The sequence below is a fragment of the Vipera berus genome (genome assembly GCF_964194415.1).
Source record: "Vipera berus genome assembly, chromosome: 1".
Taxonomy (NCBI): domain Eukaryota; kingdom Metazoa; phylum Chordata; class Lepidosauria; order Squamata; family Viperidae; genus Vipera; species Vipera berus.
In genome coordinates this window covers 141,093,257-141,118,167 of record NC_138202.1, presented here as the reverse complement: position 1 = coordinate 141,118,167, position 24,911 = coordinate 141,093,257, and the positions used below count along the sequence as shown (strand labels likewise).

General features: G+C 39.5%; 1 protein-coding gene across 1 annotated transcript in view; it reads left to right on the top strand.

The window, feature by feature from the left end:
• LRP1B (LDL receptor related protein 1B) overlaps nucleotides 1-24,911 on the top strand; it is a gene marked incomplete at both ends in the record, with an annotated part of 948,262 nt that overhangs the window by 548,469 nt on the left and 374,882 nt on the right. Inside the window, 1 exon segment of the mRNA XM_081314549.1 lies at nucleotides 23,084-23,246. Within this exon segment, the coding sequence (XP_081170675.1) occupies nucleotides 23,084-23,246 (163 nt within the window).

Genomic DNA, 24,911 nt, shown 5'->3' with positions numbered 1-24,911 from the left:
AGGAATTCTGGGAGCGGAGGTCTGCACAGCTTAAAGTTGTGGAGGTTGAAAAACACTGCAAACTATTGACATAATTTTTGAAGTAGCAGTGAACCTGATCTACAGCATTCATGGCAGTTTCTACATTCCTGTAAACTGCTTGGCTTTCTTTTCCTTCTTTGTATAAGCAGCAGGAAATGAATGGTGGCCTCATAGCACTTTTCAGCCTTTGGGCTCAAATAAGCTATTTGTCTCCATCCCACATGTACACAGAGAAGTTCAGCCATGGGTAGAGTCATAATCACTTGCAAAAAGTGTTGCTATGCTACATGCTTCTAGCACTGCAACCTGCTGAAGCGTTTTAATAAAAGAGAAAAAAAGAAACCTTCATTTGAATGCATTACACACACACACACACACACACACACACACACACACACACACACACTAGACAATGACATACAATGATGTGGGGATTATCTTTGTGTGTGAGAGTGTGTGAGTGTACGCATGCACACACTTGCACTTTGTAAGTGTAACTTCCTTTTTATTCTGTAAACCAGGGGTGTCAAACTGCTGGCCAGCAGGCCAGACATGTCATCTGGAAGCCGCACCCACCCCATTGCTGGCAATGGCAAAACCGTCCCGATACGTTGCGTGACGTCTCGTGACGTCGCGAGTTTGACATGTCTGTGACAGTAGGAATAAGGGGAACTCAGGTAGATAGGGAAGGAGGGGGAGAGGGAGGGGGAGAGAGGGAGAGTTGGTAGATAATAAGCATACAAAGAAACTGCTCAATGGGTAGGAGACTGAATTCATTTTTTAAAACTCTGCTCAGCTTGAGAGAGAACTACATGCTTCTGATATTTCAAGGCCAGTAGAAATCAAAATGATTAGAGACCTGCTTCAGATTTATTGATGCAGGGTTATGGGGTGGAAACCAGGTGTAATACGTAGATCTAAATGGCTATAATCAGCCTTCTTAATTCTTGTTTATCAAAATTAAAATAAACAGAGAAGTTACAGTTAAGCATATGCTCACTGTATCAAGCTTCAGTAATAAAAAGACCATAGAAGGCTGAGTTCTTACACATTTTGAGCATTTTTTTCCAAAATAAATGTGACTGTGGTTATAGAATTTAAAAACTACACAGTATGTTTAATGGTTTTTAAAAAAATGTTTAGCCTTTTTGTATGCTTTCCATAGTATGGTGTACAGTAATGCTATAGTCTTATCATTTTCCCAAAGAACATTTTTTTTAAAAAAAGGAAGATATAGAACTGCTTGACATTTTGCATTGTGACATTTTTGATTTTTTTTTATGAAGCCACTAAATTAGAACATGTATTTGTAAAATGAAAAGTTAATTTAAAAATGGAGCAGAATCATTTCTGGCATAGTCAAATTCTCAGTATGTGATATTTTCCTGAATCATTTCAGGAGCAAAATCATATACTGTTTGAAAGAAATATAAGAAGATTGAGAGGAACATAATGTATGAAAAGGCTGGGCTATTCTGTCACCATGTGTAAGCTGTTCAGTTTATCAATATGTCATAGAACATCTGGGACACCATGTGATGGTCCCGGCACCTGTCTGATGGTTCTGAAGTTGATCATAAGATGTCATTTTTGTAGGCATAATTATATAAAAACTGTCAAGGCATATAAGCCAAAGTAATGAGGTAATTGGAAAGCATTTTAAATATCTGCCACTGCATTTGTTTCCAGAATATACACTAGAATTTCAGTCTCTCATTAAAATTAAAATTTCAGTATTTGTTTCTATCATATATCAGTAGTAATAGAAGTTAAAGCAAGCAAAATGTGCCTCTCCCCTTAATATAATTTTAGGTTTTCCACACTCCCAGAGGAAATTGAATACATGTAGTTTTTTTTCTTCTCTTTTTTTAAAAAATCATAGAGATTAACCATATGATTCATGAACTGACACCTCAAAATGTTTTTTTTATTAAAAAGTTTTACAATACATTTTTTCTTTAACCAACCAAAAAAAAGAAGAAAGAAAAAAAAACCCTCCCAACCCCCTCCCCCCCACCCTCTTCCCCCTCCCCAACCCCTCCCTCCCTTTCCCCTCCCCCCTCCCCGCTTCCCAGAGCAAAATACAGGGTATAAAAATACAAACAATCATAATCTAACTTACGCAAACAATCCTAAACTATTTAAACTACCGAACTTTAACTCATATAAGAAAACTCCAAACATATATATATATATCATATCAATAATTATACAAATACAAAATAATACTTTCCAATCTAATACCAAAACACAGGGTATAAAAATACAAACAATCATGATCTAACTTACGCAAACAATCCTAAACTATTCAAACTATCAAACTTTAACTCATATAGGTAAATTCCAAACATACATATATATATCATATCAATGATTATTCAAATACAAAATAATACCTTCCAATCTGATATCCAATAAAAACAATCTCAAATAAACCAATTTATATCAATTGTCTAAAACTATTCCTCATTCCAACTAAACTTTAAATTCACATTATCCTAATGTGTTATACAACTTAAAATACCATAGATTACTTTCCAAACTTAAGAAATTTTTATATAATCACATCATTCTTATATTCTTATATTCTATTACCTATTCCAATATTACCCATAAAAATATTACAAATTAACTTCAATCACAAAAAAACCAATTTATGTCAATTTTATAAAACTATTCGTCTATCCAACTAAAAGCTTAAAATTTTTCATCCAAATAACAAATCATAACCTACAGAATATCAATAAACACTACTACAAATCTTTCCAATTAACTTTCCATAATCATCTTAGAACTAAAGCAACACGAAATATTACATAATTATTTTATAAGGGTAAAAAATATATCCCCAAATATTTAGTCCTTCTAGCAATTCCAATTCCCATAATCCTTATTACATTATTGTCTCTTACAGTTATGTGACTAAATCTTCAAGCTTGATTCATTCGTCCAGAAGTAACACGCCTCTTCCAATTTCTGGCCTTCTCCAGTGATAATGAAATTTGACCCACTCCTGTATCTTTCACATCTGCCTGCGTTAACCCTTCAGCAACATGCAGGTTCTCTCTGGAACGTTGAGACTCTCTCTCACCTTTTTTCTTTGTAGATTCCAAAGATGGTATGGGGACTGCTTTTAAAACATTACTGTAGAAATCACGTGCCTGAATCTCCGTGGTAAAACAGTACCTCGTACCTTCATAGGTCACCACCATCCCCACTGGTATTTGCCATCTAAACTTAATATCACGTCGTCTCAATTCTTGTGTCAAAAAAGCAAATTCCTTCCTTTTCCTTAAAATCTTTGCAGGGATCTCTTTTAAAATCAGAACTTTTTGCTCAGCAATTACAAAATCAATGTTGTAGGAGGCCTGGATAACTTCATTTCTAATCATTCTCTTTGTAAAATAAACCACCACATCTCTAGGTAGTTTCCTTTGTCTTGCGATCCACGAATTAACACGGAAGATTTTATCTATATCTTGCATTATTTCATCTGCTGGTCGCTTCAACACCCCTTCCAAAGCCTCAGAAACCATTTTCTCCAAATTTTCCTTAGGATTTTCTATTAGGCCTCTGATTCTTAAAGCAAACTCCATCTGAGAATATTGTGTCGAAATCAAATCATAATTCATTTTCTCTATTACATTTTCAGTTTCTGTGATTTTGGCTTCCAATCTAATATCATTTTGAGCAAGATCTTCCACTCTGTCATCCAAAATCTCAATACTTTTAACCATGCCCTCTATTGCAGATGTGATGTCTGCTCTCATTTCTTTTAATTTCTCTGTAAACTTCTCCTCCAACTTTTTCTCCATTATCTCAACAAATTGCTGCATTTGCTTTTCCATAGTCTCTTGCAACAGATTCTGCAAATCTTTTGCTGTAAAAGCTGATACAGATTCAGATGCAGAGGACAATGAAGTTTTCACCGAAGACTGCTGCCTCAGGGCAGGAACTTTAGAAGATATAGCCGCCATTTTCACCCTCTATTGTTAACTACGCACTTTCACATGCAGATTCAGCAAAGTCCATTGAGTTAAAGATCAAAGCATCATCTTCACCAAAATCTCCTGCTTCGCTCTGCCTGCGTCCTCGTTCTCAAAAGCTCTTCCTTGCTAGCAGGGATGCTTGCGAACGCCCTGTTCTGCTCCAAAAAACCCAGAGCAGAGGCGCCTCGCAGTCCGGAGCATGCCCAGGCTTCGGGGGGGCTCAATCCTTCCGCCGCCAAAACTATAAGTTCTCGCAGCCCCGGAGAGCTCTACCCCTACCTGGACGCTCACCCCCTCCTCTTCTCCCGAGGTGGGGGCTTCCGAGCCGCCGAACAGCTGATCAGCGCTGTTTTCGGCGGCTCTACGGAGCTGCGAGGCTGACAGCCAAGAAATGGCTGCCTCCAGCGTCGCCTTGCCATCCGGAAGCCTCAAAATGTTTAATAAAGCAAGAAAAGCCCAGATGTATAAAGCAAAGCTAAAATGAATGCAAAATTAGCTCATTTTTTTCTATCTTGAGACTTTCTCAATATTTGGTAAATTATGTGCTTTCAAGCTCTATACGATGTATTCTTTTCTGGAATGGATGGAAACTAAAAATAATATAGGGTTAATTGGAAAATTATGCATACTGGAATTTAATATATTCAATTATATTAATTATGTTATACAGAAGCTCTTCCTAAATAGTCACCTTAATCCTGAAACAAAGTTTTTTCAAATAAAATTATGCTGTAACCAATCTAATTTCCAAAGGTAACATAACACGTAGACGTGGATTAAATGAACTGTTAGATATACAGTATGTCAACAAGATGTCAGGAGCAGACATTTTATTCATATCTCTTAAGATCCTTTAGCTTTCCAGGTCCATGATAATTAGCCTACTAAAGAACTGGAACTGGTAAATTTCCACAATCTTTAAGAAAAACTTTAAGTCTCAAATCTTTAAGAAAATGGCAAACCAGAATACCTTGAATATTTATAGTTAGGACTGTCCTTTTCAAAGAGATTCTTGGAATCTATTTTCAGAACATTAAAGTAGCCATGTTGTTTTCCAAATTCGTAAGTCTGTTTCAGAAGCTGCTCTTAGTTGTTTCTGCAAGCATAAAGGTAAAGGTAAAGGTAAAGGTAAAGGTTCCCCGCACATGCGTGCTAGTCGTTTCCGACTCTAGGGGCTGGTGCTCATCTCCGTTTCAAAGCCGAAGAGCCAGCGCTTGTCCGAGGACGTCTCCGTGGTCATGTGGCCGGCATGACTCGACGCCAAAGGCGCACGGAACGCTGTTCTGCAAGCATATACATATGCAACTCCTTTGTTTTCATGTGTGTATGGAGTGGAATCAGGTAACATAATGACAAAGCGGTGATTGTGTCTATGCATCCTTGAGGAATCAGGATAGACTTAAAAATCACTCCTCAATTTCTTTTTTTCTTTCTACCTTCATTTTCTTCTTCAGATGAAATGTGTTGGTAGTAATTTTGTGTATTTGGGGAGGGACTTATAAATTCCTTCAGCTGAAACCAATTTTCAGTGGTACACAATTTCAACCATTGTTAATTCAGTTACTCAGATTCAATTTCTATAAGCCAGTGATTCTTAACCTTTGCATATAATGCCATCACTCATATTGACCCTGGTTGCTCAGTTTTCCTAACGTTCTGTTCCATGACATTAACTGCTATTTTCTTTTTTATTGACAGATCTTACTAAACATATATTTGTGTGTATGTCTGCATCCATTATATATAAACAGTTAAAGCAAATATATTCATATATATTTAATTTGTTAATTAAAGCGTCAGAATGTATCTACATGCAGGCACACTAAGCTGATTATTATAAGAAATATTTTCTTTCTTCGCTACAGTTTTCTAATGTGTTTTAGGGTTAGTTTTACCATAAAGGCTGTAAAAGCATAATGGTTGCAATCCTTGCCTTGAAAATAGAAGGTTGCTGATTTGAAATTGAGCATTTTTAATTACCATTCCTCTTTCCTTGAGCTTCCTTTTTTGTTTTTAATTACTCCAGCATTGTATCTTTTGATTGTTTTCTCCAGTCATCTGAAGTAGAAGGGTTTCATCCTCAGTTCTCAAATAGCTAAAATAAACTGTGGATCCTCTTGACTTACCAAAAATGAGTGGAGGATTAATAGGGGTCTATTTTTGCTCTCCAGAAATGTTTGCACATCTGTTCTGGTGATGGAACAATGGGGCAGTTTAACTGTTTAGTCTCTTCACTTCTTGCCTCCTCATCCCAGATTAAAGAAAGAAGAACAGAGCTTTGTTGTTACTTTTTTTGAAAAAAGACAAGTAAAAAAAATATGTCAAAAAATAATGGACAGGTAATCTAATAATGTGTGAAAGAGGTTGAATATTTAGTCAATTCTAATAATGCCTTTAATACGTGAGTGTGTGTGAATAAAAGTGAATAATATACATATATATATATATATATATATATATATATATATATATATATATATATATATATATATATATATATATATATATATATATATATATATATATATATATATATATATATGCAGTCTTATCTCATTAATTGAGCAGCACTTTAAATTCTCGTTTTTCTAAATTTCATATTGGAATACTGATTTTTGAATTGAAAGGTTACTTAAAGCTTAGATAAAGGTAATAAAATGTAGATGACATTCATCTAAAACCATTTTTTTCCCAAGAAAGCAGAAATAAGCCTAATGTTGACTCTAGAGTATATAGGAGACTTGATATTTAATTTAGAAGTGGTACTTTGCTTTTTTGCTGCCGCTTCTTTATTCAGTAAGAACTGTGAAGAGGGCATAAATATATCTTATAAGTATTCAGATTGCTTTGGCTGGAGTGACTTTTTTCCTAGATAGCTGGTGCAGTTTGGACTATGTTCAGAACGTATAGGAAAAGAAGCAACAAATGTCTTTTTAATGGTGTTGTAATTGCCAATCTCATTTAGTGTAATTCTATTTATACTTAACATTTGAGTGGTTTGCTTATTATTATTTTTTTCAAGTAATGTATGATTTTAGGGACAGTGGATACTTAAAACATTGTAATTTATACTGAAAAATGAGTTTAAAAATCCAGTTTCCAATAGTGGGGAAAAATCTTGTTTGCTTAGCCCCATCTGGTATGATAAAATGAAACTTAAGACAGAGAGAAAGATTTAAAATAGTATAATGATATTTTTAATGATCCTTCAGGAAGCCAAACTGAGGACCTGGAGACACAGCGTTAAAATACACATTCTACCTTTTCTCTACCATTTCTTTAATTATTTTTAATCAGAAAATAAATTATATTTTATTAAAATAGTATACACAACTTTAAAATGTTAATTGGCCATTGCTTATCATCTTTTTGAGATAATATTTAAATATTATTAAAATATTGTATAATATGTAAAATATTTATAATATTTATTAACTTTGAGGGACAGAAGTTAGATTTCCACCATCCACTTTGCCCTTCAATTATGATGCAGCAGAAAAGCAAATGTGAAGTGCAATTGGAAAGGAAATGGAGAAAAAATTATATGAACAGTTCAAATATCATAGGTTAATATGATCATTGCATATAGCTCTTTCAATAATGTAGTTCATCAAATTCTGGATATTTCATAATCAATTTATTGATGCTAAATTATGCTTTAATTTAACAGATTATTTGTTTGAAGTAAATGGCCAGTTTTGATTTACTAAAGATGGCTTTTTGAACACATCATTACAAAATATATCTATAAATCTGCATTTATTATTCAGTCTATATATGCTACTAAAATTCTTGTTTCTATAATCTTTAACTAGGTGAAATAGTATATCATAGGACAATAATATTTTAACCAAAGTACCTCAAATGGGCTAATGTAGAGGATGTGTCCAAAATTCAGAATGCATGACTCCTCTCAAATTAAAATTGGCAAATTTCATAAAACATTTTGTCACATAAAAATTGTCATAAAATAGTTTGACATAATAGAAAATGTGATAAAAGATTTATTGTGCTGATGTTTGACTGTACTACACAGTTCAATGTGGGCTATTTTCAAGGCAGAAACATCCCTGAATGTACTCCAACATTTCAAGTGAATGCAGTACATTAGAAGTTCTGTCACTGTTGAAGGTGTTGAGGAATCTGCTAAGGAAATATCTCTAAAGTCACCCACCAGTGTTCATGGGCTGTCTAGTCTATTACAAATTTGCACTCATTTGGAAGCACCATCAGCAAAATGCAAAGTTTAACTGAGATATGATTCTTTTTCTTTGGGTCTGGCCTAAGCATGGTGGCAAAGAAGTCAATTATTGAATGAATGGATGAAAATAATAAAAATGAATGAATGAAAATAATGAAAATGAATGAATGAATGAATTTGTTAGGTTTAAATACATGGCATACATATATCTCAAAATATGTATCACTGACAAAACTTTAAAATGCATAGAATAGGAAAAAAATATCTAGAATATACACATCTTAATTCTCCATTAGAGTTGGAGTTTTTTCTTTTCAATTTCTTTCTGGCTCAAAGGTCAGAGCAGTAATGCAAGAAACTGCAATGTTTAGTTTACTTTTCTCCTATTATCTTTTGTGTTTGTTTTCATGGGTATGTTATGAGAACAATATAAGTATTCATTCATTTATTTTCATTGTTTTCATCCATTCATTCAATAATTGACTTCTTTGCCACCATGGGGTCGCAATGGGTCGGACAGGACTTCAGAGCTAACAACAACATACATAGAGAATTCAACATACTTGAAATTTATCAGCAGAGTATTGTATTTTGGGAGGTTTCCCTCTCCCCAATTATGGTAGACTTAGGGTTAAAGTAATCCAAAAAAGTCCCTCCTATAATGTTTCATCCTAAGTTGATCTCCTGCATCCTTCCAGAAAGTTGGAATATGGCTGGAAGTTACGTGCCTCTGATATAGGCAAAGTGTGTATGTGTATGAGTTTTGTTCTATTTTTGTTTGTTTGTTTGTTTTGGTCTTCTCACAGATTTGCTACTCATGATGGTTTCTTACAACTCACTAGTTCATAGCAGTATGCTGTTGAATATAACTTATTGATAATCCATGTGTATTCTTTATGGACTGTGTACAATCATTTAGCGATTTTACTATTAGAGAAAACAAAATTTCAGAGAGAATCACAATCAATGGATTCACACTCAGCTGATCCAGAAAAAAAAAGCAGATCCTGAATTTGCAGGAAAATGCTGGGAAGAAAAAAAGAATTCAGCACAAATATTCCCTGGAAAAATCCAGTCAGGTCGTGTAACAGGAGTATATTGTTCCTAAGTGAATTCTGTGATATATTTAACTGTAGCTATGCCAAGTTTTACCTGAAAACATTTTTAAGAGGAAATTTATGCCAACAAACCTAAACATATGATAAGTCAGATGGAATGAAATATATATTTTTGTTGACAAGAGAGCTGTAAATATTATTCTGTGTTCTGGGCAAAGAAAGCTGCTAATCGGTAGCTCATCTTCAGCTCAATAGGAAAGTGAAAAGAAAATTCACAGTTCTCTTGTCAATATGAAGCAATTTCACAAGGACTGATATGAATCTTCTTGAATGGTATAAGATCTGCCAACATTTCAAATCATCAGAACTATATTTCCCTTGATAATTGTCATTAATTTCCCATCCTGCTCAGTCTGTAATGGATATGGATTATTTCCTTTGGCAACTGAGACAGTTTGTATATATATATATATATATATATATATATATATATATATATATATATATATATATATATATATATATATATATATATATATATATATATATATATATATATATATATATATATATATATATATATATATATATATATATATATATATATATATATATATATATATATACAGTAGTCACAACAGTGACAGCTCATATTTGTGTAAATTTTTAAATTGCTAACAAAGAATTAAAGGGAGACTGATATGCATTTCAAACTTATTTGTTTTCATCAGTCAGCCATACCCTTCTGAGATTCAAACCTGGGCTGATTGCACATTAGGCAGTTGTTTTAACCTCTAGGCCACAAGCTCTATCTCACTTTGTTAGCTGAGAAGCAAGGGAGATATGTGTTAAATGCTTGTTAACTATTTAGATTACCTTGCTAGGCCCCAAACATGGGACAAATCTTTATTTCCTGTTTCGGAAATGTGGTACAGTAGCAGCATAAAATCACAAACAATAATGCAACTGAAATGCCAAATGGACAAACCATGAAGAGCCATCTGTTGTGACTCAGGGCCAGCCTGTGGGTCCGACAGCCGGGTCCGATGTATCGGAGGACTCAGATGTGGGGGAGGAGGGAAACGAACCGGCTGATGATGATTTAGAGGCTTTGCAGAGTCCTCAGCCGGGGACCTCTTCTCAGCTGTGTGAGCCCGAGAGTGCGGAGGATGATGACCCACAGCTGGCCCTGTTCAAGGACGCCCGACGCAGGAGGCAGACGAGCAGGGACAAACAAAGAAAGACTATGGGACTCCTCGGGAGGAGGCACAGGGAGACCACGCCCTGAGCTCTCTATAAAAGAAGTGTTTGGGGAGGGGCTGGTTGCTGAAAGCAACCTTTTCCGCTTGAGAAGACAAGCTCTTGTGTTTTTGTTAACTGCGTAATTAAATCTTGGCAGAAGCCTTTTAGCCTTGGACGCTTTCCAGACTCTTCTTTTGATTAGGGGTGCGAGAAGAGGGCTGGTTCAGAACAGTTTGCTTTCAGCCACCCACCCCTTAATACTACGATGGAGCAGCTTCTTGCCGAGAATGCCCAGCTCAACCAGCAACTCACCTTGCTGGCCACTCAGGTGGCACAACTGCAGGCTCAGGTACATGCTGCCCCCCCACCCAGGAGGAAATGTCAGATAGCTATGCCGGATAAATTTGCTGGTAAACCAGAACTGTTTCCTGCCTTCCTGGGACAATGCCAGCTTTATATCAGCGTGAGAGCAGCTGATTTCCCCACTGACCGAGATAAGGTGGGATTCGTGTTGAGCCTTCTGTCGGGAGATGCAGCTCGTTGGGGCACGCCTCTGTTGGCACAGCCTAGCCCTTTGTTGGATAACTTTGGGGGGTTTTGTGACCATATGCGCCTCATGTACGAGGACCCGATTAAGGCGCAGACCGCCACCCGACGTCTGAAAGCTTTGAGGCAGGGTCTGCGCCCCCTACAGGCCTATATCAGCGATTTCCGGCTGCTTAGCCAGGATTCCGCCTGGAATGAGGCTGCGCTCGTGGATGCCTTTCAGGATGGCTTGTCAGAGGAGATGTTGGATGAGCTGGCCCGCGTGGACATTCCCTCAGACCTGAATGGGCTGATCCATCTTTGTCTGCGGATCGATGCCCGGCTGCAGCAGCGTAAGAGTCGCCGTGCCACCCCACAGACCCCTGCCGCCCCTGTTGTGCGTGAGCCCCCAGTCCAGAGGGAGGAGCCAATGGAGCTGGGTGCCGCCAGGTCCCGTCTATCGGTGACGGAAATGGACAGACGACGATCGGAGGGGTTGTGTTTTTACTGTGGGGACCCTGGACATTTGGCTGCTTCTTGCCCGAAGAAGCGTCAGCGGGCGTCAGTGACCAAGCCTGCCCCGAGAAAGTCCCCTGCTTTGCTATCGGGAAACGGCCCGAGCCCGATCTAGACGGTGTGAAAGATCGGGCGACCCACAACGATCACGCCGAGCGACGCCGTTCCGACGGTGCCTGTGAACCTCCACGGCATTTGATTTTGGAGGCACGACTGATCCTTCCTGGCAAGCCAGAGGGGATTCCGGTCCATGCCTTAATTGACTCTGGGGCTACCACTAACTTTATGGATTCGGCCTTTGTGGCCAAATGGGCTGTTCCCCAGTGTCCGGTGGATCCGCCCATGCTTGTGGAGACCATCGATGGTCGAGTGCTCCTGTCCGGGCCTATCACGGCCGCCACGCAACCCGTGTGTATGGCCATCAGTACCCATGTGGAGGCCATTCAGTTCTACGTCACTTCGGAACTGCACTTCCCCGTGGTCTTGGGACTGGCGTGGCTCCGGGCGCATGATCCACAAATCTATTGGTCTCAGAACTTGGTCACCTTCCCAAGTTTGCAGTGCGTGGACCACACCCGCCATATCTGTGCCGGCCAGGTGGAGGGTTCCCCAGGGGTTTCCTTGCCTCCCGAACTGTCCGACTTTGCTGACGTGTTCAGTGAGTCAGAGGCGGACCAATTACCCCCGCACAGGCCCTACGACTGCTCCATTGACCTAGTCCCTGATGCGCCTCTCCCAGTGGGGCGTTTGTACTCCATGTCGGAGCCCGAGTTGGCTGCATTGCGGGACTTCCTGACAAAGAACTTGGCTCGTGGATTCATCCGGCCCTCGTCCTCGCCAGTGTCTGCGCCCGTGCTCTTCGTCAAAAAGAAGTCGGGCGAGTTACGGCTTTGCTGTGACTACCGGAAACTCAACGCCATCACGGTGCGTAACCGCTACCCGCTGCCCCTCATCCCCGAGCTCTTGGACCGACTCCGGGAGGCTAAGATCTTCACGAAACTGGACCTGCGTGGAGCTTACAACCTCGTCAGGGTTCGGCCGGGTGATGAGTGGAAGACGGCGTTTGGTACTCGCTATGGACATTTCGAGTACACGGTGATGCCGTTTGGCCTGACCAACGCCCCCGCTGTGTTTCAGCATTTTATGAACGACATCTTTCGGGATCTGTTGGACCAGTTTGTTGTGATTTACCTGGACGACATCCTGATTTACTCCCCGTCGCGTGAAGCGCATCATCAGCATCTCCGTCAGGTCCTGCAGCGCCTCCGGAAACATCGGCTGTTTGCCAAGTTGGAGAAGTGCCAGTTCTACCAGGTGACCATTGATTTCTTGGGCCACCGCATTTCTCCTGAGGGCATCGCCATGGAACCGAGTAAAGTTGAGTCGTTGCAGAGTTGGCAACCCCCGCGTCGCGTGAAGGATATTCAGCGACTTCTTGGATTTGCCAACTACTATCGGACATTCATCCCTGGCTTTGCTGCCTTGACAGCCCCCCTCACCCGGCTCCTGCAGAAGAAGACTCGGTTCCAGTGGAACGCCCCCGAACAACAGGCGTTCCAAGCTTTGAAGGACGCCTTCATGAAGGAGCCCATCTTGAAGCATCCTGACCCGCAACGGCCGTTTGTCGTGGAGGCGGACGCCTCCGACATTGCCATTGGGGCCGTGTTACTCCAGGCAGCGACGCCCAACGGTACCCTTTTCCCTTGCGCGTATCACTCTCGGAAATTGAACCCCTCGGAGCGCAACTATACCATCTGGGAGAAGGAGCTGCTGGCCATCAAGGCAGCGTTCGAGGCTTGGAGGCATCATCTGGAGGGGGCGCGGCATCAGATCGAGGTCCGGACGGACCACAAGAATCTGGAAAGCCTGCAGACCGCTCGGAATTTGAACCAACGCCAGATCCGGTGGTCCCTCTTCTTTGCGAGGTTTGACTTCCGGGTGCGGTACATACCAAGCGGGCATAACCAGAGAGCGGATGCTCTGTCCAGGAAGCCCGAGTACACCCGAGTGGAAGACAAGCTTCCGCCCAGGACCGTGATCCCCGTCGAGTCTTTTGCTGCGGTGCGGGAGCCGGTGGATATACGGGCTCGGATCCGGGAGGCGCAGCAGCAGGAGGCGTGGGTGGCTCAGCGGAAGGAAGAGGTGGGGCCAGATTCGCCTTGGTCGGTCACGGATGGACTCCTGTATTATCGTGACCGGCTCTATGTTCCAGGAGGGCCACTCAGGGGACTCGTCCTCAGCCAATGTCATGATAACCCGGCTGCGGGGCATTTTGGCCTGTTCAAGACTCTGAACCTGGTCTCCCGTACATTCTGGTGGCCCCGAGTCCGACACGATGTCCAGTCTTATGTCACCTCCTGCGTCCCATGCAGGCAGGCCAAGTCAGCGACAGGGGCCCCGCCTGGTTTACTGCAGCCTTTGCCAACGCCCAAGAGACCCTGGGGGGCTGTGTCCATGGACTTTCTGACGGATCTACCCCCATCCTCCGGCTTCACGACAGTGTTTGTGGTGGTGGACATGCTGACCAAGATGGCGCACTTCATCCCCTGTCGCGGCTTACCGTCAGCTCGCGCCACTAGTCGCATGTTCATCCAACAGGTGTTCCGGCTGCACGGCCTTCCCGATAGGGTCGTCTCTGATAGGGGGGCCCAGTTTACAGCCCGCTTCTGGCAGGAGTTGATGCGGGCGTTGGACATTAAGGTTTGCCTCTCGTCCGCGCATCATCCTCAGACCGACGGGGGTACCGAGAAGGTCATCGGCATCTTAGAGCAGTATCTGCGCTGCTATGTTAACCTGCAGCAGGACAATTGGGTGGACTATTTGGCCATAGCCGAGTTTGCCTTTAACAACTCGCAGCACACCTCCACGCAGATGACACCGTTCTTGGCCAACGTGGGTTATCACCCTCGGTTTTTCCCCCTTTCTCCCGTGGACTCACCGGAGCCGGCAGCGAACGAATTCATGGCGGAGTTACAGGCGATCCATCGGTTGGTGCGACGGCAGCTGGAGAAGGCCAAGGCCGACTACAAGAGGTTCGCCGATCGGTCGAGAAGGGATACGCCTCCACTATCGGTGGGGGATCGGGTCTGGCTGTCCACCAGGAACCTACCATCCACTCGGCCGGCGAGGAAGCTGGACCACCGTTACCTTGGACCGTTCCCAGTCGAGGCCGTCATCAACCCGGTCGCCTATCGTTTAACTCTGCCACGTTCCCTGCGCGTGCACCCCGTCTTCCATCGGTCCTTGTTGGTCCCCGAACAACCGGCCTGTCCACTTCGCCAAGCGGAACCTCCTCCATCAGGAACTCGTGATGGAGGCAGCACCCCCGAGTACGAGGTCGCCAGCATCAGGGATTCCCGCTGGCTGAAAGGTCGCTTCCAGTACCTGATCGAGTGGAAAGGGTACGGGCCGGAGGACTTCACATGGGAAGACGCGACCGCCGTTCATGCCCCTGCGTTGGTGACTGCTTTTCACGAACAGTTCCCATCCCGACCGCATCCGGATCGGCAGACCCGGGGGAAGGGCCCTGCGGTGCGGGATAGTGTTGTGACTCAGGGCCAGCCTGTGGGTCCGACAGCCGGGTCCGATGTATCGGAGGACTCAGATGTGGGGGAGGAGGGAAACGAACCGGCTGATGATGATTTAGAGGCTTTGCAGAGTCCTCAGCCGGGGACCTCTTCTCAGCTGTGTGAGCCCGAGAGTGCGGAGGATGATGACCCACAGCTGGCCCTGTTCAAGGACGCCCGACGCAGGAGGCAGACGAGCAGGGACAAACAAAGAAAGACTATGGGACTCCTCGGGAGGAGGCACAGGGAGACCACGCCCTGAGCTCTCTATAAAAGAAGTGTTTGGGGAGGGGCTGGTTGCTGAAAGCAACCTTTTCCGCTTGAGAAGACAAGCTCTTGTGTTTTTGTTAACTGCGTAATTAAATCTTGGCAGAAGCCTTTTAGCCTTGGACGCTTTCCAGACTCTTCTTTTGATTAGGGGTGCGAGAAGAGGGCTGGTTCAGAACACCATCAGAATGAAGCTTGCATGTATCTGGGCATTTTGCACTTGGATAGCATTAAGCATTGGCAAATTAAAAATGTGAGGAGTAAAGAATACATCTAAATAATGAGAAACTTGCTGAAAACAAAATTGAACAGTGGAAACACCACCAGAGCCATCAATACCCAGACCATACCTGTGATATGAAGTGGAATTCTTAACCGAATACAAGATGAAAACAATATTAAAACAAGAAAATGGATGACTGTTCAGTGTGCATTATATCCCTATAGTAATATTGATAGATTACACCTGCCATGCAGAAATGGGGGTTGAAGTTTATTACAAGTCAAACAAACAGTTGAAGAAGAAAAGCATGTGTTGTCTGATGTAAAAGACAGCAATGTAATACAAACACAAAATGAATGTTGGCAAGGAAAAGCATGAAATGGTCAATTTCTACAAAAGATCAAGAGGAGCATTAAAAAATTTAAAACATGAAAAAAAGCAACTGAATGCTTAATTTTGCCTGCAGCTGTGATTTCACATTTTTGTGTATATAGTAACAATCATAAATATCTAAACAGTCTAAACCACCCAGCTAAGTGAGCAACCAAACATAATAAGGAATCAAACAACACCTGCCTGTTCCAGGTCCTTGGGAAAGACTTGATAGATGGACAAAAATGCCAAAAATCCATCCTAAACATCTGAGTGTGTGATCAACAGTAATTTAATTCCCAGGCCTTTAAGGCCTTTCAAAATCCCCATAGGGTGAGAATCCCGAATCACAGGGTTAACCTCATTCATGAGGTATGTGGACTTCCTCCCACAGAGGCTTTTAAGAACACTTTGAAATGATATGAAGACCTTGGTCAGGGGTGTCAAAGTGCTGGCCCACAGGCCGGTTTCATCATATTGAAGCCGTGCCCACCCCATTGCCAGCAATGCAAAAAAAAAGAGTCACAATACGTCACAACATGTCACGTGATGTGGTGAGTTTGACGCCCGTGGCCTTGGTTGACTGGTTGGTTGGTTGGATGGTTACTTCATGAAAATAAGACAATGTTAAATGGGTTATGTGGGAAGCAAGCAAGTATAAGGAAAAGTGTCTAAGTTTCCTTTTCTTTCTATTATTAGTTGACATTTTTATTCACAGTGTTACTTATTGGAAAGTGGAAGGAAAGGGAAGGTAAATGTTATCCTGGCCTAAGCTTCCTCCTTTCATTGCCTTTTTCATTCACTGCTCCATTGTCATGCATACATAAACACATGTAGACTTGTAAGAAGGTTATAATGGAAGAGAGATAAATTTTGGTCTTAATTTTCTATGGTTCATCAGCTCCTCTGCTACCACAGAATAATTCTTAGGGGTCCATGAGGAAGTTGGAATCAAAGGAGAAAATAAAGTGTTAGTACAACCTTCCAGCCTAAAAATGCAGCCTTCTAAAACAGGGGTTTCTTCTTCTCCCTTTCCCTCTCCCTGTGTTTGTGGCTCTCTGTGTGTAAAGGTAAAATAGTCTTAGGACTTTTTTCATTATTTTTTTACTATTTTTACAGTATAAAGCTTATCAAAATATAAAATAGAAATGAAAATGAAAATAGTTGGAAAATGTAGGGTAAAGGGGAGGAAAAAGAAAGAAAAGCAATGACTTTTGACTCTTTTTAACCCAGTAGAATAAAATAGCACAGCCTCAACTTTTTACTTTTTATTTTTACAAACTTAACATGCAATGGCCAATGCTATAACAACAAACTCATCTAATCAGCAAAACCCCAAATCAAAGTTTTGGTTTTTTTTTCCATCCAATGAACATAGGCCAGTAATGCTTTCCAAGCAGAAACAAAGTTGGATGTAGTCTTTTCTTTGATTAGAGCAGTTAATTTAAAATGGTGTCTTAGCTCTTATAGAAGTTTAAAGTACCTAAGTGCTCCTTTATATACCTTTTTTTTCCTATTGAGGGATGGAGTTAAGGAGCAAAATGTGTCCCTGTGTCAAATCTCAGAGATAAAAGTCTCCTACATCAAATTAATTGTTGTGATCTGGAAAATAAGTGATGATCTATTATGACAGAGAATCATATCTGCCAGTAGCCAAGATGAGGTATCTTTGTGCCTCCTGCTTCCAATCAATCAAAAAGTCAATTTTCATTAAAATGTAATAATTACAGCTATAGGTTTTTTTAAATTAATGGTTGAATAACAGGTGTAGTTATTAAAATTCCTATTTTAATTGTTTGTTACATCTTAAAATACCACAATTTTGAATACCATCCAAATATGTTTATTTCTGGGCTGAGATTTAAGCTCTGGAGAAAAAAAAACTTTAGATAATGTTAAAGTTTGCTCTGAGTGGAACAGCTTATAAACCCAGGAAAATAAAGTGCAAGGGACAATAGTTGTTTAGTACACAGGTTGCTAAATACAGATTGTTAATCTGTATTATTTGTAATTCCTAGGCAATTTCCAGAATTTAATGGGCAAGATGAATATAACATCTAAATGGTGTTGAATAAGGCTCTGCAAGTTTAAGTGGATTTAACTTACATGTTAGGAAGTATAATTTGATATTTCAGCCAGGGACAACAAAAGCAGTGTTAAAATGCTGTTAATAGCATTTTAAGATACAGCCTAATTAGTCTGTACGTAATTTGCCTCTAAATTAGATATTGCCACACAGAGTCTAAAATGCAATGTAGACTTTTAAGTGGTTGGTTCCAACATGTAGTTGAATTACCAGGGAGCCAGAACAGGGGGAATTTCAAAGGGAGCATTAGTATTATAATCAACTTGCCAAGTAATAATATGGTTATAAAATTCAAAGAAATTCTGTTTATTTGTTCAGCAAAAATAGTACCAAAATTAAATGCCTTATTCATTAAAATGCATCTACTAGTTAAGTAGGGTTGTTGTTATGGTTGATAATTATACTTAGGAAAGTATAAAATATGCTTTTTAGGAAAAGGAAAATTTGATAATTTATCAGAACTTGATTATATTAATTAAAGAATACTGAATTAATACAGGGCTAAAATGCTACAAGTATATAACCATCGAATATATTATTCAATGAGCAATTTTGTAAGTCATGTTACTTCTCCTTTTTATTTATTCCAATGCAATGGAATATTGGAAAGAAATCGCTTAAAGGGACTTTTGACTGTGTATTATTAATGCTGATTTTTCTGGTGTAAGTCTCTCCCCTTGTTTATATGATCAAGAGAATAACTTTTGCTACTCACCCTATGTTTCTTAGTCATCATTGGATGGGGAAAAAAACCAAAACTTTGATTTGGGGTTTTGCTGATTACATGAGTTTGTTGTTATAGAATTGACCATTGCATGTTAAGTATGTAAAAATAAAAAGTAAAAAGTTGAGGCTGTGCTATTTTATTCTACTGGGTTAAAAAGAGTCAAAAGTCAGATGTAACAATGAGGGCATAAATAGAAACATGTAGTAAGAGTAGAATCCAACTAAGCTTTCTTATAATGCTTACTGTCTTTGGATTCACAGCTGGCTGGAATAACGTCTTGGCACTACCTCTAGAACAGGAATCAGCAGACCTTTTCTTTCAACAGCCAAATCCTGTCTGATTTCTGCTTCTGCAGCCATGGCTAGCAGTTCTGCAGGCCAAGGAGCATGGCAGCCAGCAAGGATACCATTGACAGTGCTTGTCTACCAGCAAGGATACCATTGATAGGATTCCCTACTCCTGCCCCTCATCTCCGCCCCTCACCCTAGGAGCTCAGCTGAGGAGGGCCATATAAAAACATAAAGTTAACCAGGTTTGACTTGTAGGCCATAGTTGGCAGAATCCTGTTCTAGAACTTTGTTAGTTGACTGTCTTCCTTCCTCCACATATTTCTCTTCTGTGACAGAACACCTCCATTTGCTCAATCTTATGGAAAGTTCCTGGATAGAAAGGATGCTGAACAATGTTTGTTGTAATGAGGGGGATAAATCACCATTAAATATATTTTATTATAATCTATATGTTATATGTACTTACCTAGGATTCAGAATATTCCCCTGAGATCAGAGAGCCCCATCACATTAGCCTTTTGTAAGGCATTTAAAACCTGGCTGTTCCCCAGGCTGTTTCTCCAGGCATTTGGTCTGGGACATTAAACATCTATGCTGATTAAGTGTTGATGTGTTGTTGCCTGGTGTTTTTCCTTGATGTTGGTTATTTGATGGTTTATTATTTCATGATATTTAGGTTTTAGCTTTGTATGCCGCCCAAAGTCAGTTGCTGACAAGGACAGTCATATCATCAATCAATCAATTGGGCAAATGTCAAAATGCTGCTTCTGAGTTAAAAGGAAGAAAGTGGGTGCAGGATGAAAGTTTATGAAGAGGACTGAAAGCTGTGAATAGTGTATTATGATAAGCATATTATAAAGAAGCATTATCAACAGTCATCCTTAGAGCATAGCTATAGCCTCCTATGTATTTGTTCAACAAAGCAATATGAAAAAAATAAAAATAAATTGGTTGACTGTTTGGCACAATTAGTGAAATCACATCTTGGATTCCAAATGGCAGTAATATGGTAAAATTTTTGGAATCTCTTTACTATTACACAGTAGTTGTTCAGATTTTTGCAAGATTTAAATGAGGAATCAGTTTAGTATTGTTACATAATCACAAAAGAACGAATTCCAATCCCCTTTGAATGCCATTGGCCCTTATCTAGTTCTGTCCAGGTGGAAACCATTAATAATAATAATAATAATAATATAAAGTTGGAAGGGACCTTGGAGGTCATCTAGTCCAACCCCCTGCTCAGGCAGGAAACCCTATACCATTTCAGGCAAATGGCTGTCCAGTCTCTTCTTAAAAACCTCCAGTGTTGGAGCATTCACCACCTCTGGAGGCAGGTTGTTCCACTGGTTAGTTGTTCTAACTGTCAGGAAGTTTCTCCTTAGTTCTAGGTTGCTTCTCTCCTTGACTAGTTTCCATCCGTTGCTTCTTGTCCTGCTTTCAGGTGCTTTGGAGAATAGCTTGACTCCCTCTTCTTTGTGGTAGCCCCTGAGATATTGGAACACTGCTATCATGTCACCCCTCACTCTTCTCTTTGTTAAACTACACATACCCAATTCCAGCAACCCTTCCCTATATGTTTTAGCCTCCAGCCCCCTAATCATCTTGGTTGCTCTTCTCTGTACCCTTTCTAGAGTCTCGACATCTTTTTTACATTGTGGTGACCAAAACTGGATGCAGTATTCCAGGTGTGGCCTTACCAAAGCATTAGTCTGAGAAGATTCCTGTGCATAGGTTTAAGAATAAAGCCATAAATTACAACCTTCATGTTTGGACCTGGTTTTTCACACTTAACAGATACTTCAGCATATGCTTAGTTTGTAAATCTTCCTGTATTATAACTTCTTTTCTCAAAATAAAGCAATTTTAAATTGCATGTTGCATCCGTCATAAAATATATTAATGCAGTAATTAGTATATACAACTATGATCAAATTGTTTAAAAGTGGCTTACATAGATTATATTTGCTAGGACTAATAAATATAGAGCAATAGAATTGGAAGGGACCTTGGAGGTCTTCTAGTCCAACTGCCTATTCAGGCAGGAAACCCATTTCAGACAAGTGGTTGTCCAATCTCTTCTTAAAATCCTCCAGTAATTGAGCATTCACAACTTCTGAAGGCAAACCATTCCACTGATTGATTGTTCTAACTGTCAGGAAAATTATCCTCAGTTCTAGATTGGTTCTCTTTATACACTAGGAATACATTGCAATACCACTGGGCATTGGTATATAGTGAATAAAAATCCTCCCAATCCATTCCCTGTGTTGCCATTTAAAATATCAAATTGTGAGCTATGAGACATGCTTAAACAGGGCAACTGTCTCTACTTGTTGACATCTGAAATACAATATAGCGTCTCACCCCAATACATTTTCCGCACTCATACTGACAGAAATGGCATACTCTGGAACCTGCTGGTCAAGGAATTCCCTCTAGCAGGGCCCAGGAGAAGAACCTTTTCATCCATGGCTCCCACCTTCTGAATCATCAGGCCCTTTGGGGTGAGATCTGCCCCCATCCTTTTGGCCTTCTGAAAGGGCCTTAAAACCTGTTTCTGGCAATTGGCCTGGGGCTGATAGAGGCATTCCATACTGCAGGCAATGAGAGAAGATTCTACGTCCACCCCATTTGAATTTTGCTTCCTTCCTTAGCCATCTTTATTAATTTTAATGTTAATATCTATTATTATAATTTTTATATTGTTTTTACTTTGTTATAAGTTGTCTAGAGTTGCCTGATGGTGAGATAGGTGGCAAATAAATTTAATAAACAAATAATAAAGGAAACAGCAGAATAAAATGGATTAAGAAAAGGAAATGTCAAAGTAGATTGCCAGTCATGTTGTAAGATTGACTTATCTTATGTCTCTTTCTCTGAGTAAAAGGTGGTTCAGTTTACCTTTTGCCTAAATAGATGTTTCCTGTAACTATCAATGTAATAAACTTATGGAATTATTGGCAGTCAATGAGTGAGTTTTCCTTCATGTTTTTCTTTAAACTATTCATGCAGTAAAATCCATAGTTTAACACAGTATACTTTCCATGCTGTGTGAAGATCTTATTTATGGGCCGACACTTTCTTATGCGGCCATTCCTTAATGCTCCATATGCATTGATTATTCATAATTGCAATTCCTCAAGGATTTGTGAAGTTTCTTTTCCCGTCACTTGCTTCTATTTTTTTAGCTGACCATTATGATGTAAACCATGAGGGGAATTATAGGTGTTTTTGTTGGTCTATGACTCCTTTGTAATACATTAATCCTTGTTTAAATATTAACTCTTAATGATAAGCAGCAAGAGCTGAATTTTGTTTGTGTTTTGTTTGCTTTTTACTGTAGTTTAAGATTGAGAAGGTCACAGTGCTTTTTTATATTTTAAATGTATAATTTTACCAAAAATAAAATAAATTATGCAAGCATAGTAGCTTTGAATTTGTTACAGGTTTTTGTGATTCGTATTTCTTACAGCATAATTCACTTTTATGATCAGACTCATATAGTTCTGTGAAAATATTTGATGAAAATCATAACTACTAATAGTATTACTATGAAACATTGCATCCTTTAAAGTGTAATATTATTATCTCTATTACAGTAGGATACTTTAATCTGAATTTCCCCCAACTTTGAAGAAATGAACTGAAAGGCAAGAAACACATGTCATCAAAACGGGCAGGGCAAGTTATTACATATACTACATATGTAGTATATTTCCACATATAAACATGTGGTTGAGTAATGAAACATCAAGCAAACAGCCAAGCTCAGAGAGCACCAAACATTCCACAAAATATAACAGCATTTTTTAAAAAAGAAAAATCCATTTCAGTTTGACTAAATTTTATTTAAATAGTTTATTATGCAGTTTATGTAATTCTCATAGAATTAATAGCACCAACTCTTTCAGATGTATAATACTGTTCAGCTAGTATTATTTCAATGATTTGTTATGTTGAAGTAATAACTAATTCAATATTCTTTTCACTATGACAGATATACAGCATATGGCAGTTGACTGGCTTACGGGCAACTTCTATTTTGTGGATCATACTATACATACGATCTTTGTATGCAACTTTAATGGAACAGTGTGTGTGACCCTGATTGATCTTGATCTTCATAATCCCATGGCAGTTGCTGTGGATCCCAGTGTGGGGTAAGATGTTTAGAAATATAAAATATTTATTTAATATAATATTTATATTTCCATGTGAAAAAGAAAAAAATGGCTACTGTAGTTATTTCTCACTTGGAATGAATGGTTGCTCATTAAAATTAAATAAAAATTGTATTGATTTGAACAAAAAATTATCTGACTCACTCTCTCTCTCTCTCTCTCTCCATCTCTATTCATCCTTTTATATAAAATACAAGAGAAAGAGATGGTATGGTAGAATATATTTATTAGGCCATATCCAAAGCAGCAAGCAGTTAGACTGATCCCTTTAAAAAAAATTACAAGCTTATAGTTTTGAATAATAGTTACCTTTCTATGCTACCCAGAAAATCTGATTTTGAAATGTGATGTTGAAAGAAATATATTGTGTATGATATTAAGGAAGAAACATTTTGTTCAGGTTTTATTTTAAAAATCTAGTAATATGACTACGTTGTTGAACACATTCCTTTTTACCTTAGTTAAAGTACGGCAGCCATTTTTCTAGAATACTGTGATTCTTAAGCCTTACAGCAGCAAGTAGGGGAGAAAAAAATGCATTTTTTAAAACTCAGTTCGTGGCTGGTTGCTGGATATAAGAGATCTGCAGTGCTATCTGCCATACATTTACTTAACAGTAAGCATCAGTGAAATTGGTGGGATCTATTTGCAGATGTTTCCAGCTGTGTATGACTATAAAGGTTGGTAAGGGGTTTATCTTACTTTCATTTCTGAAATCCACAACTAATATTTATTTCTTCCTCTGTCCCTATTGCTATTGTGTGGTTTACAACTGCTTGCATGTTCTTAATACAATAGAAAAGAAGAAAATTGTCTTCCTGTGATTTGAAAGAGATGTTATTTTGAATGTGAGCTGTCGTGATTTTAAAACATGCTTAAATTACAGAGCAATTATAGTTACAGAAATGACAAGGTGGAACTTGCTTCCATTGTCCTAATACTAAACTCTTGCATTAGATATTCTTTTATTGGAGAAGTGCACACACATTCTTAGGACCACCACTGGACATTTTATTGCAACCCGGATATGGAAACTCTTGGAAGTGTATGTTAATTTAAACAATGAATAAACATTCAACCTTTTGTGGGTTGGCAAAGTCTTGTTTTATTTTATTTTTTATATTTTCTTTAGCCTGACTTTACTATTTTTTATATAATTCAAGGCAGTGAACAACTCCTTCCACCTTTTTCCCCCCCACAACAACAACCCTGAAAAGCGGGTTGAGCTAAGAGAGAGCAACTGGTCCAAGGTTTCAATAGTTAAGGCAGGACTCTCCTGATTTCTAGCCTGGTAATTAAATCACCAGACCAAACTACCCCTAATTCCTATGGGAGGTCCTGATATAAAATAATATTGCCTCTACAACTGATTTTGGTTTAGAATAATCTAAAATGTCAGAATAGCAGTAGAATTTGAAAAGTAATTTCTTAGTTCCTTTATTAATTCATTTTGAAGAGGAGATGGGAGCTACAAAACAGATCTGTTAAGTTAATGTTTCTCAACCTTAGCAACTTTAAGTTATGTGGACTTCAACTTCCAGAATTCCCCAGCCAGCATGGTGGGCTAAGGTATTCTGGGAATTGAAGTCCACACATCTTAGGTTGAGAAACACTGTGTTAAGTCATCCTTACTCCTGCTGATTT